Below are 13,889 nucleotides of genomic sequence, written 5' to 3' on the forward strand. Positions count from 1 at the left end.
CACTCGTTTGTTGGAAACTCTGTTTTTTGTGGGATTTTGCATAAACTTGCTGCATTTCTTGCAATTCATTCCTTCAAAAATTCCTTCGTTTCCACTTCACTTTTTGCTTCATCCGAATAATCATATGCACCAATTGCATCTGAAACGGTGAGCACTGATGCACTGCCTGGAAACCATTTAACGTACTCTCTCTTTAGCATTTCCAGCGAAGGCCGATGTGCCCCTTCTCTGCTGAGCATTGCTTTCACAATCGAACACAGTCCTGAGCCGGAAATACTTCCACAATCTGGCCTTTCTCCATTCACAATCTTCTGCCCCGCCACCTCTGCTGGATACTCCCCAAACGGGATCTGGAGTGTCAAGCACTCCCACAGCATCATCCCTATTGAAAACACAACTGTCTTTTTCGTCGCATGGTTCTTTGTTCCATTCATCAGTTCGGGAGCCTTCCACCTCAAGCATTCTTTTTTGAAATCATCCTCATCCTCAAACGCTGAAGAGGGAAGAGAATCTCTGTCATCATCATCATCACTTGCTGATGTGACAACGGTTGAGGAAGATATGGAGGATGAATCAGAATCATCTGATAAAAGGTCTGAGTGCATGACGATGCAAATAACCATGTGCTCGGAGAACAATACAATGTGAGGGCTCAGATTAGATAATGACTGAAGTGGAACTTCACATTCTTTGAAGGAGTGAAGCGCACCATTAGCTACCCAGAACAGAATCTGTGCAGCTGTCATCTCCCTCTCCTGCAGAGTGCATATCGCCATCTCCTTCTTCTCATTTCTCCCATGAATCAGCATGAACAATGAATCCCTCAAATCCACAATCAATTTCTCATGAGGAGATGAGCATGCCATTGCATCCACCAAGTTCGACATGGATGAGGTGGTTGGACACAAACTCTCAGATCGAACAAATGTTGTGTCAGTATCTGAAGTGTCAGTTGTTGAAGTGGATGAAATAGATGGTGATGATGTTCTCTTTCTTGTTTCCTCCTCGATCTCCTTTTCATCAACCTTCTCAAGCACCCACTCTGGGATCTTGTCTGAGTCTCTCCCCAAAATATATTCAGTTGATCCACTCTCAGATAGAAGATGCTCTGATGATTCTGAGTGCTGCATCTGTTTCCCATATACTCTCTTCTTTATCCTCTCTTCATTCTTCTTCTCTGCCTCTCTTTCAGCTCTCCTCCACTGTTCCTCTGGTGACATCTCCATCGTCGTCATCTCAATCAGTTTCGGGTCTTTCCTCACTGTGTCTTCTACAATCACTTCTAACTCTTCTGTTCTTTTCTTTTGCTTTCTCCATCGAACAACTAACAGAATCGACGCAATCAAAACAATCAAAAACAAAATAACAAATACAACAGCAATGATTATAGCCCATGATGGATTTGCCCCTTTCTCTCCTTCAGCAACTCTTTCATCTTGTTCTGGTTCAAACTTGCTTTTATTCTTCAGAATGAATGAATCTGTTGACGAAGGAGAATCAATGTTCCCAAACAGAATGCATATGCTCGCTTCTGTTTCAGCTGAAATCGAAGTCAAATTCTCACCTGGAATCACACCTCCAACTTCTTCTTCTGAGACAAAGCTCCTCTCCCCAAAGTCATACTTCTCGACAAACTCCACATCTCCTGCTATAAATGTCAACTTGAATGATAAATTGCACGGTAGAAACAGTGTTCCCTCAAATTTTATAATGGCATTGCTTCCATTTTCAACTACAGATACTCTGTTCAATACGGGAATAAAGAAAGGCGATGACCTTTCCCTTGCAACTCCACTAAGAGAACATCCATCATTCAACATCCAAAGAGATGTGTTTTTCTCTTGCCCATCTCCTCCTTTCAAACTGGAAATTGTCAACGAGGCCGAATCGCAGCAGATAATGTTTCGGCGAAGAGATGGATATTTCCGAATAAAAGGATTATTGTCAAAGAATTCTCCTTTCTCAATTGTCATATTTCCGGCCGAGATAGACAATCCACCCAATGAAGAAGTCGAAATTGAAACGTCCTTCATTGTTATTGTTGAATTTGATGAATGGACAAGTGATCCATTCCACTTACATGTTTCTTCAAAAGAATTTATTCCTTCGCTCTTTCTGTCTTTTGTTAGCAATCCTTCAAATTCGCACATGCGCATCGAAGCATCAATCGCATTTCCAATCTTCATCATGCTCCCTTCTTCAGACTTTGAAAAGCAGTCTGAGCAAGAGCAGTTTGAAAGAACTATCTGAGCAGAGGAAGAAGAAGCTGAAAGAATAGAAGCACCTTCTGAGTTCCTTGAACAGTTATTGAACGAGGAGATTGTTATTGAAACAGTTCCTGAAGTCGAATCGCTTATTGAAACGATACATCCTTCAAATAACTCCAATTCATTCACAGTCAGTCCATTAAGTGCAATCCTTTCACAGTTGCCAATCTCAAACACATTGGTTGTTGCCTCAATATGTTCCAACTTCACATTCGTCAACGATATCTCTTCTCCACAAAATAGAAAAGAAGGCTTCTTAGATGAAAGCATCGAAATCGTGCAGTTATCAACATGCAGAATTCCATTTTCGATGTTCAACAAGGTTGAGTTCAGAAAAGCAGGCCGAGTGCCATCAGATTGTTCAACTGATGAAAAATCAACAAACAAAAGAGAAAGTTGGCCATTTGCTTCATGAATGACTGAGCTGCCCGAATACGAAAATGACCAATAAAAATTGAATTTCACGTTCTCAATCCGAACTCTCTCTGACGTTGTGAAGATGCTTTCCTCATCGTTGGCAATTGTTGAGTTCAAGCACACAAAAGCTGATGAAGGTGATTGAAGTGAGCGGATGCTAACATCTTGAATATTGCACGCACCAGCAATAGCAGTTTGCTCCATGATCAGCAGCTGAGAGTAACGCGACGGAACGATATGTTTCACTCCCACATTCAACGACTCGCAAGGTACATTAAACTCTCCACATTGTTTGTTGTCTGCGCGATTATCCGCGATAGCTGAGACAAATATCGTCTCGCTCTGATATTTCACAACCCTCAGCAAAAGATCTTCTTCGTCCAGAAAAGAATCTGTTATGCAGCCCCATACTGCCAGTTCCTTCACAAATGGCAATCTGAAATCCAGCAAAAATTGCTCATCAACAATTTGTGTTTCGATTGAGTGACATCTCACATACGCATCTCTCCCTCTAAGCGCAGAGTTATCTCTGAACGTGATATTTGACAGAACAAAATTCAATGGCTGCTCAACTGTCGAGGTGAATTCCAGAAACAGCCACCCACCTCTTCCTGTAGTGGAGCAGAAGCACTCAGAAATTGTACAAAATAAGCAGTCAAAGCTTCCTCCCTCATTTAACACACAAAACATCCCTCCACCCTTTTCACATTTCGATCCGCCGCATCTCTTCATTGTTGTGTTTCTAACAACCAATTTCAATTGCTCTTCATCATTTTCGTTCCGGATGATTGGGTTATCATCAGTTGTGTTCTGAATGACTTCTTCAAATACACTCCACTCAATAACAATATCTTGTTCAGCTTTATTTTTTACTCTTTTTGAACTCTTTGATATGCTCAATCCACTTGCTCCTTCCAGCTGAATGCTCTTCATCGTCAAATTTTTCATATTCAAAATTGTTGTTGGATGTGCGGAAATAATATCTTTTGAAAAGCTAAGTGATTGCATTGATACAAATTCCAACTGAATCATTCCTCCATCTGTCTTTATCAGCACAAAGTTAATAATTTCTTCTTCTCTGCTTTCTTCATTTTTGTTGAATGAACAGTCTTTCAGAGTCAACAAGCCTTCGCTTGAGCCAACTTGCAACAAAACATTGACTTCACTTGTGAATGACGATGGAATCATTAACTTTATCAATTCGAAATTGGTAATACCCTGAATCTTCATTGCCGTTCCTTCTGCTCCTTCAAGCGATGAAACACATTCCAAAGAGCACATGCTGCTCTTATCCGATTTCACTGAAATACCACTTATCTCAACACTTTTCTGAAGAATCCCCTTTCCAATAATGTTTATGCTCCTTTCATTTCCTTCAAGAATTCGCCCCAAGGAATAATCAATTGACAGGCAAGGATAATCTGACAATCCGCAAATACACACATCTCTTCCTTCGCTCCCAATAAATATATCTGGTCCAAATGTTCGCCAGAAATAAACCAATGGAATTGCATTTGTTGTGTCGTTTCCATCAAAGCCTCTCAAAGAATCCAATGAAATATCAGAAAGATGCTCTGACACAAATGGAAGAGATGTGTTTGTGATGCTCTTTGTCAAGTTTGATGATTCAACAAAAAGATCATTTCCATATTTGGCAGTATTTGGATTATCGACATCAAACACCGGTAATGATATCACAAACGAAGGATCGCTATCCATCAACTTCAATGCCATTCCTCCTCCAAAGCCTGTCTTCACTTCTTCATCTGGTGCTGTGCATCCTGTAAATGTGCATGAAATAATATCCACCTGGGCATTCCCTTTCATCTGTGTGAAAATTGCACCTCCTATGCCTCCATCAGATAGCACGGAGCATCCATCAAATGCGCATTCTTTAATAAATATTTGTGCGTTTTCATTATCTATATTGCTATTATCAACGCTTATGCACCCTCCACATCCTGCAGTTCTATCCATCTCCGTGATATCGCATTTTGTTGCATTCAAATATTTGACACTTTTGCATTCAATCAAACATCCATTTTGCTCGCCATTTCCTGAAAAGTTGCTTTCAATGATTTCAATCAAAGGCACAGCCCCGCTTCCTCCATCACAAATTATTGCGCTTGTCTGCCATTTGATCCCAATCTCAAACACATTGCTAATCGTCACTTTGCCTCCTTCTATTTTCACAAAGGATATATCTAATTGGCTTTCCGTTGCAGAAATGCCACAATCCTGAATTGTCAATTTGTTGAAAATGCAATGGAATATGCTTTCATAAAATCCTATTCTTTCTGCAACAGAAAACACCACCTTGCCAAACGTTGTTCGACAGTGCGTCTCGAATATTCCACTTTGTGAACCAGAAATGTCTGTTCCAATCTCATAATTTGAGGAACTTCCTTCTCCAGTCATACTCCACTCATTTGAATCCATCTTCAATTCTTCTCCAAATGAAAAAGGCGGATGCAGCTTGATTGACTTGTTTTTGCCGGAAAATCTGAATCCAACTGCATTTGTTATTGTGCTGCACGGAACTTGAGCATGCCCACAACCACTGAAATCATGAGCGTCTTCTCCACCCACGTGGCAAGGGGATGTGAAGTTGTTCCACAGATAAACCACGAGCGGTATTTCGTATATTTCATTTGTTGTTGAGCGCTCAAATCCATTCAGCTTATCCAACCCATTCACATCAACATCGAAGCAAAATGTTGCTGAATTTGTCACATCCCTCAAATCAAATGCATTCAAAAACACATCCTTCCCTTTCCTTCCCGAACATCCATCAAATCTCATGCTCTTCAACACAAAATCTGATGCCCCCTCATCCAGGTTCAAATATATCCCTCCTCCTAAACCTCTGCTGCCATCAACATTTGAAGATGCTTCACAATTCGAAATGCATATCTTTTTCGCATGTTCATTTTCATTTTCATTGATTGAAAGGGATTCTGTCGCATTGCAAATACTGAAATGTGATCCACTTTTCATCTGCACACATAATCCTCCTCCATTTCCTCCCTCACTTTTGCATGAGTGTATGTTTCCTTCTTCAAACACCAAAGAACAGCCGCTTTCAAGTGTGCATTCAATTGCTCCCCCATTTTTACCTTTTACTGCAAAGTTCGAAATATCAGTTCGAATTATTTCTATTATCTTTGCATTTGATGTGGAGATAAGACATGAGGATGCTATTCCTTCAGATGAGGCAATGGAAGAAACATCACTGTCGCTCATTTGAAGAGAAGCTTTGCTTTTCACTTCAATTAATCCTGATGCATAACTTGTTCCAACTCCATTCATTTGAACATTAATTAACTCAGCCTTTGCACTGCTTCCGGATAATGAGATCAACGGATTATTGCTCAAAGTGATTGATGAAGCAGAAAATGAATCAATAGCCAAGATGCCAGACTCGACAGATAAGAAAAGAAATGTCAATTCTGATGTTGGATTTTGAAGTGAAAGAGAAGATTGAGTTAGATTGAGTGATGAAGATGAAGTGGACGAAATAAAAGTGGAGTGCGATGAAAGGGAAGATGGAAGAGAAAAGATTAGATTTGATAATTCTGTTTCAACACTTGCAATGACCATGGCTGAATTGGATGTTTCGCTTGCATCAGAGACGGTCAAACCACTTTGATCATCGTTTCCTCTGATTTCATGCTTTTGATCAGAGAAGGCCAATTCATCACCCATTGAAATCATTCCGTTCACAGAAACTTTCTTTTCTCCTGTTAGCCTTGCGAGTGAGTGCTTCAAAGTTAAACAAGGGAATTGGACAATTCCACAATGAGAATGGTCAGATGCCTTGAAATTGCTTACATATATTTCTGTTGGGTTGGGAAGGAGATAGATGCACAGAGGGATGGCAACGCTTGTGTTTCCATTTTCATATCCTCGAACTTTATCAAAAGAATCCAAAGAGGCTGTGACACATTGAATCTTTTGTGATTTTGCTGTGACTTCCAGATTCGGAGAAATGGCAAAGATGTCATTCCCCCATTTGGCTGTGTTCGTGCCAAACGAAGAGGAGATCAGGAAATTGGGATTTTCATTCAATAATCGAAGAAGGATTCCTCCCCCAAATCCATTTGATGCAGAGCAATAGCACCCATCAAAAGATCCGCTTTTCACTTTCACTTCATTCGCATTTCCAACACACAGCATCATCGATCCCCCATCATCCGATGTTCTGCTTCCACATCTTTCAAAGGTACAAGAATTCATATCAATATTGGCCTTACCATTGGAAAACTGCATCACAGCTGCTCCGCTTGTTGTCCTTTCAATTCCATTAAAGGTGCATTCTGAAAGCGTCAACGTGACTTCATTTGTTGAAGAAAGTGAAAATAACGAAGTTGTGGAGATAGTCTTTGCCCAGTTCACACTATCCATCTGAAACATCCCATTCTGAACATTTATCAATTCCGTTGAAAAAGCTGTTTCTGAAGATTGCCCACTTCCAGCAGATATGTTCAGCCTGTTAATATGCATCTCTCCTTCTCCAGTAATCTCGAATATTCTCGAATGACAATTATTTTTATTTGAAGAGTGATGTTCGAGAGAAAAATCCCTTATTGTTAACGCTCCTGTTGACACTGAAAAAAGGCTCATCAAAGATGCTTTTAATTGTGCCCGCACAACGATATTCATCTCTGATTGTCCACATATTGTGACCCTGTTCTCTCCACATTCTATCCATTTGGATTCAACAATAGTTCCTCCAAGAATTTCGATATTCTCCACATAGTCAGGAATAAGCTGCTTCAAACAATGACTGATAGTGTTGCATGGATAACTTTCATTAATTCCACAGGAAAATGCATCTCTTGCATTTGGCTGTGTTTGTGTTGAGGATATGAAACGAATTCTTCCTCCTTCATTCCGGAGCCATTCATTTCTGTTAAGACTATCACCACAAACATTACTCACTCGAATGGCATTATGACTTGTTGTGAAACTGCTCAAATCAATTGAATTGCGATTTTGTGCATGAAGAAGAACATCGCATGCTCCCACAGCAGAATTATTATGAAAAAAACAAAACAATATAATATTGCTTGTAGCTTGAACTTTCAAATGGATGGTTATTCCACCTCCATCAACGGCGTAATTATTCAGGAATAAGCAGTTTGTCACAACTGGAGAAATCATCATTCCCCACATTTGAATTCCACCACCAGTGGGAGAAGAAACATTTGAAGTTGAGCAGTTTATAAATGAACAGTCAGCAATGACATCTCCTGAAGTGAGAACACTTTTGTACCCAATTGATATCCCACCACCATCATTGCCCACATGGCAATTTCTAAACGAGTTATTTCCAACAATATACGTTGACTGAGGTGTTGCAATGCAAATTGCTCCTCCTGCCTCATTAAAACTTTCATTTGGTGCTTGGCAATTCAAAAATATAGAGTTTCTAATTGAAATCCTTGAAATAGATTCGGTGAATATTGCACCTCCTCTTCCATTTCGAGCGATATTTCCTTGAAAAAGGCAGTTTGAAAGAGAAAGCGTGGATGCGCTGTTCCCTGTTATCGAAATGGCTCCTCCATGTGTTGTTGAGTTGCAATCAATCCATTCTGAATTGTTTAGGGATATCGAATCTGGAGTGTCTATCCTGTTTTGTCTATTATATCCATCATTTCTATCTTTGTTTCCAAGAACAGAAGTGTTTTGACAATTAAAATGAACAACACCTTTAAGTCCAGGAATCATCGTTCCAAAAAACGCGTTTTCTGTTGACATTAGCTTGCAATTTTCAATGTTGCTTTCTTCTATCCATCTGACAATTGTTCTGGAGTTCTCCATTTGCAGTGGTTTGTCTTCTCGAGTGATGTTGCATATGATTGAATTATGAACTGAATAAGAATGGGCATTTTCTCCATAGACCATCCCTCTTCCACTGAATCTTTGATCGAAAATTTTGCAATCATCAATTAACACTGATGATTTTTTCCCTGTCACAAAGCAAATTGGTTGATTCGATTTGCAATTTGGTCCATTCTGAAACATGAAACTTCTGAAGTTAAGTGAGGATTCATGAGTTGAAAATGAAACAGGTGAAATCTCTGATTTGATTAACGAACTCGAATCAATTCTTATGAATGAGTTTCTGTCAATAACAAAAAGACATTCGCTTTTCAATTGCTCGTAGATTATTCCAATTAGAGAACATGAGGCATTGTGTGCATTCCACGTTCCTGCTACAGTTGATGCTTGATGAATGCAATCTTTTTTGTTCAGAAGCTCGCCTTTCAAACAAATGCATTCTGAAACTTTCTCAGTGAATAATGTCGATTGACTTTGAAAAAGTTCGTTATTGATGAAATGTTTTTGTTTTTTTATTTCTCTTGCTTCAAAATTGCTTCTATGTTCAGAAAAAACAGTGTTTCCTCCGCTGAAATCAACTATATTGCAATAATGAAAATGCAGAAATATCAAATAAAAAAAAGAAATTTTCATGTTTTGAAATATGGACCAAACCAAATTTCATATTTTTTTGAAATGCATTTTTCATTTTTTCTTTCTTTGGAAAAATAAGTGAAAAAAAAAATCACACATTATTGTTTTGGAAATTATTTTTTCTCAATTTGGTTTTTTTCATTCATTAAACCAAAAATAATTCAATTTCGTAATTTAATAATTCGATTTCGAAATGATAAAATTATTTATTTGTGGAGCGAATGACTCTGTTTTGTGCTTCAAATTCTCATTATTTATGTCTTTTCAGAACACTTTGTTTTGCAATATTTGCAAAATGATATGTTATTATAAAATTAATTCAATGATAATAATTTTTTATAACTATTATTTGTTTGTTCAAAAACCAATGAAATTTATTTTTTGTGTAATTTTTGATGTTTTTCGAATATTAACCAAAGTCACAATTAAAATTTGAGAATGAAAAGAATGTTATAGTTTTTTTTCAACAAACGAAATTGTTCAATAAGCTCTTTCCTTTTGGTTATTCATTTAAACAGAATTTAATTTTTGAAATTTGTTATTGGAGTGGTGATTTTTGTAATTGCAAAAAACTTCAAAAAATGAATTTGTTAATTATTTCATTCAAAAAAACAATTTTCATTGAGTAATAATACATTATTGGTTGAATGATAACCCGAAATTTTCTGAAATCCATCATCAAAAAAGTTGAAAAATTCTATGAAAAAGCTTTTATTTTCAAAATTGAAATATTAACTCGGAATTTAGAATAATTTTTTGTGCAATAAGTGTTTAAATATGAAGATGCTATGAATCAGCTTTTTTGTGAATTAAATTTGATTTGGAAGTTTTGAAGGTCTTTTCTGAATTGTGTTTAAAAAATATATCCAAACTGAAAAATACTAAAAAAGATATCATTTTTGTTTATTTTATATTTGAAAAAGAAAAAGTGTTTTAAAAATTGGTGATGATCGTTCATATCACAATAAAGTTTTCCATTTATAAATTATTCGTCCATTCGAATTTATAACTCTTTCTCATAAGCGTCAAATTTTCATGAATAAAGAAAGAAGATATGAATCAAATCTGAGGATCACACAAGCAATAATAAACTGAGAACGCTGCATTCTTTCTTTCTTTTTAATCAAGAATAACAGAATTACTTAACTGTGTTTTTTTCGATATTTTTGATTGAAAATGTTATTGATTGATAACATATTTGAAAAGATGAATCATTAACTTTCAATCAAATGTGAAACAATATAAAAACTGTTTCATATTTTGAACATATTTTAAACATGTTGTAATCATATTTTTTCATATGGGTTAATCCTATGTGACATGACAAGGAGATTTTGGAAAAACTCAGAAATGACAGACATGACTTTTTCAATTTGTCCTTTCTTTTGTCACTCAAATTGAATAAGTGAAAATAATAACAATTGCTAATTATTTCGTTTTTAAACGAGAATCAGATTATTTATGTTTTTGAAATTTTTTACTCAACTTTCCATGAAAATCATAACACTTTTAAATCATTTTTTTGCAAGTGACAAATTGATCAAATAATTATATTGTGGTTTTGTCACTTGTCAGATCTGTCACTGACATGTCAGATCTGTCATTTTGTCATTTTATCATTTTTTGATATACGCATTTAATTGAGAGGAAACATAAAAGCCAATGCATTTCATTTGTTTTCGTGACATGATCTCATTTGTCATAAATTGATCTGATAATACAGAATTTATTTTGTTGATTGCTTCAAATGATTTTTCAGTTATCGAAGTGTTTGATGAAAAACGTTTATGTTTTTTCTGTTCTTGTTTCAGTTTTCATTTTTCTATTTTTGAAAAAACTGCTGAAAAAAATTTCCTGTAATGAGAATTCACCATTTCCATTAACAGTTTTTTTATTGACACCTCAAAAGCAAAGAGCTCTAAATGTTTTTCAAATTTACACTGTATCGCTTTTATTTTCTTATTAAGTCTTGCCAAACATTTGCAGTTTTATATCACTGTCTTATTTGTTAAGTTTACAAAAATCACAAAAATTCAACGTTTCAAAACTATTTTTTATCAACAACGAAAAACAAATGAAAATCACATATATTTTATTGTCAAGAATTAATATTAATATTAAATACAAGCAAGAGTTAAAAAAACAAATTTCTTTTACAAAAGAAAATGAGAACATAGAAATCATTGATGTGTGAATGAATCCTTTCAAGTTCTCTAGAGTCATCGAGAAAAAATTAGAGAAGGTGATTTTCAGGCTGGAAGACGATTGTCTGCTTTACGAAATGCTGTTTCGGCCAGATTGGCTGTTGCCCACAAAAAGTTGAATCTCAGATGCTGATAGCACCTATTGAGATCGACAACGCTCCATCATTTGCTTTTGCCAAATTGAGATTGATGATGAATGCTGTTGTGTTGCACAGATCAACGATGAAATGCTGTGACTGCTGTACCTTTTTGTTTTTGAATAGCATTCCATATGAGATCTTCAATAATTCACACCACTAACGAGAGTTCGAGTGTATTTCTCACGAGAACAATATTTCCTTGGAGTATTTGTTTTTCTGCTTCGCTGCCAGAGAATGGATCACGTCGCAAACAGTCGCAGTTGAACAGGACAAAAAGTGCAGATGGGGAAGACACAAAAGGCACAGACGAGCCGAAGGAGGTGCTGGCACCTGTATAAGTTCAATCGAAGAAAGAAGAGTCGGAAAAAGCGAGATCTTCTTCGGCTAAAAAGGGGAGGCATATGATTCCGCACCATGAAAACACCAAATGAAACGAAGCTAATTTGGATGCAGAGACACTCTGGCGCAGATTGAAAGCAAAAGCCACTGAAGGAAAATATTAGTGAGTTCTATGTTGTTGATAGCGGTGGAGAGGAGAAATGATGAGAAAGAGAAAACAAGATTCAAGATGGAGTAGTTGAAGACAGTCAAGGGATTACCTCTGATGGCGAGCATGGAGGAGTTGAGTTGCACTGTGTGCAGCAGGAGAGATGGAAAACTAAGCAGGATGGACAAAGGAGAGGAAGAGACTGCTGCAGGCGTGGTGTTTTGCAAAACTGCCAGAGTGTGAAAATGATAAGTCGAAGAGGAAGATCAGACACTCCAACGGGAAGTTTGCGTAGGAAACGAGGATGGCGAGGTAGTGTTGGATTGTTGCATCGAGATGGATAAGCGCATAGGACGGGGACTCGAACTAGCGGATGCTCACTCTGGTTTAAAAGTTCTTTTTTTGTTGTATTTTGGAAAACTTCTTCGAATCAGCTCTATTCAATAACTGTATTTTAATCTGCTTCATTGACGCATCTTATCCTTTCAGCTGCACTCTTTGATATGTTCAATCAGCTTTCCCCTTCCAGCTCAACATTCTTCGTCGTCAAATTTTTGATGTTCAGAATCGTTAAAAATAACACAGAAACATCATATTTTAAAAAGCTGAGTGATTGCATTGTCACAAATTTCAATTGAACAGTGCCTTTATCTGCTTTGATCAGCCCATGACTAGTCGAATCTTCTCCGCTTTCTTCATTTTTTTGTGAATGAGCAGTCTTTAAGAGATAATTATCCTTCATTTGAGCCTTCTTGAATTAAAACAGTCACATTATCCACAAAGAAAAATTGAACAAGAAGTCTATCAGCTTAGAATTGGTAATGCAAAAAATCTTTATTGCTGCTTCTTCTTCTCCCTCTGCTTTTTCGATTAAGACGCAGCACTCCAAAGAACAGAACTTTTCGCAATTGCCCGACTTAACAGAAACTCCGCTGAAATAGACAAATTTCTGAAGAAGTACTTTTTTACTGATTTAAATATTCCTTTCACTTCCATTGGGAAGTCCCTTCAAAGTCTAATCGATCGATAGGTGCGGATAATCTTTGAACCCATAGGTATCCATATCTTTAACTTAGTTTCCGATAAATATCTCTAGCCAATCGCTCTTTTGAAATACACCAATGGAATAGCATTCGTTGTGTCATTCCCATCAAATCCTCTCATCGAATCCAATGAAATATCAACCAGATTCTCAGAAACAAATGGAAGAGATGTGTTTGTGATGCTCTTTGTCAAGTTTGATGATTCAACAAACAGATCATTTCCTTATCTTGCAGCATTTGGCTTGTCTGCCTTATACACCGGCGAAGAGATCATTAACGAAGAATCCTCATTCACCAACTTCAGAGCCATTCCCACGCCAAAGCCAATCTTCACTTCTTTTTATTGTGTTCTGTATCCTGTAAATGTGCATGAAGAAAAATTTACTTCTGCGTTCCCTTTCAAATGAGCATTAATAGAAATTCTTCTGTTTTCGCTCGATAGCATTCAATTCTCCCGGAAAACGCGATTTTTGATGTTTTTTTTGAGAGTTTTCCCTTTCAAAATTGCCACATAAAAATATATTCCCATTGTCCCTGCTTTTTGAAATCTATTCTGTTGCCTTTAAACTGTATCGGTTGATAGAAAAAAGTTGTCTGCTTTTACGTCTTATCAAACACTCGTTTTTAAAAACCACTTGAATGTGCACATTTATTAAATATTGTGAAAAAGAATAATCGTTATATTTCTCTTAAAAATTGCGTTTTTTTGCAAACTTTTTGTTTTCATGATAAGAATGCTGACAGAAGCCTAATCTCCTTCGATTTCATCAATTATGATGTGTAATTAACTTTCAGTTACGTTTGTTCATTCGAGGAGATTTTTCGTTGCTTGATTGCATCTTCTCAATGTGAAA

At 36.8% G+C, this 13,889-nt stretch overlaps 1 protein-coding gene across 1 annotated transcript; it reads right to left on the reverse strand.

The window, feature by feature from the left end:
* Nucleotides 1-65: 65 nt before the first annotated feature.
* MONOS_10674 (uncharacterized protein) lies at nucleotides 66-8,711 on the reverse strand (the record flags this gene model as incomplete). The annotated part of the gene is made up of 1 exon (XM_067863143.1): nucleotides 66-8,711. One exon carries the CDS (start codon nucleotides 8,709-8,711, stop codon nucleotides 66-68), a length of 8,646 nt encoding a protein of 2,881 aa, XP_067720698.1.
* Nucleotides 8,712-13,889: the final 5,178 nt, after the last annotated feature.

This window comes from Monocercomonoides exilis (genome assembly GCF_001643675.1).
Source record: "Monocercomonoides exilis strain PA203 chromosome Unknown scaffold52-633478, whole genome shotgun sequence".
NCBI lineage: Eukaryota > Preaxostyla > Oxymonadida > Polymastigidae > Monocercomonoides > Monocercomonoides exilis.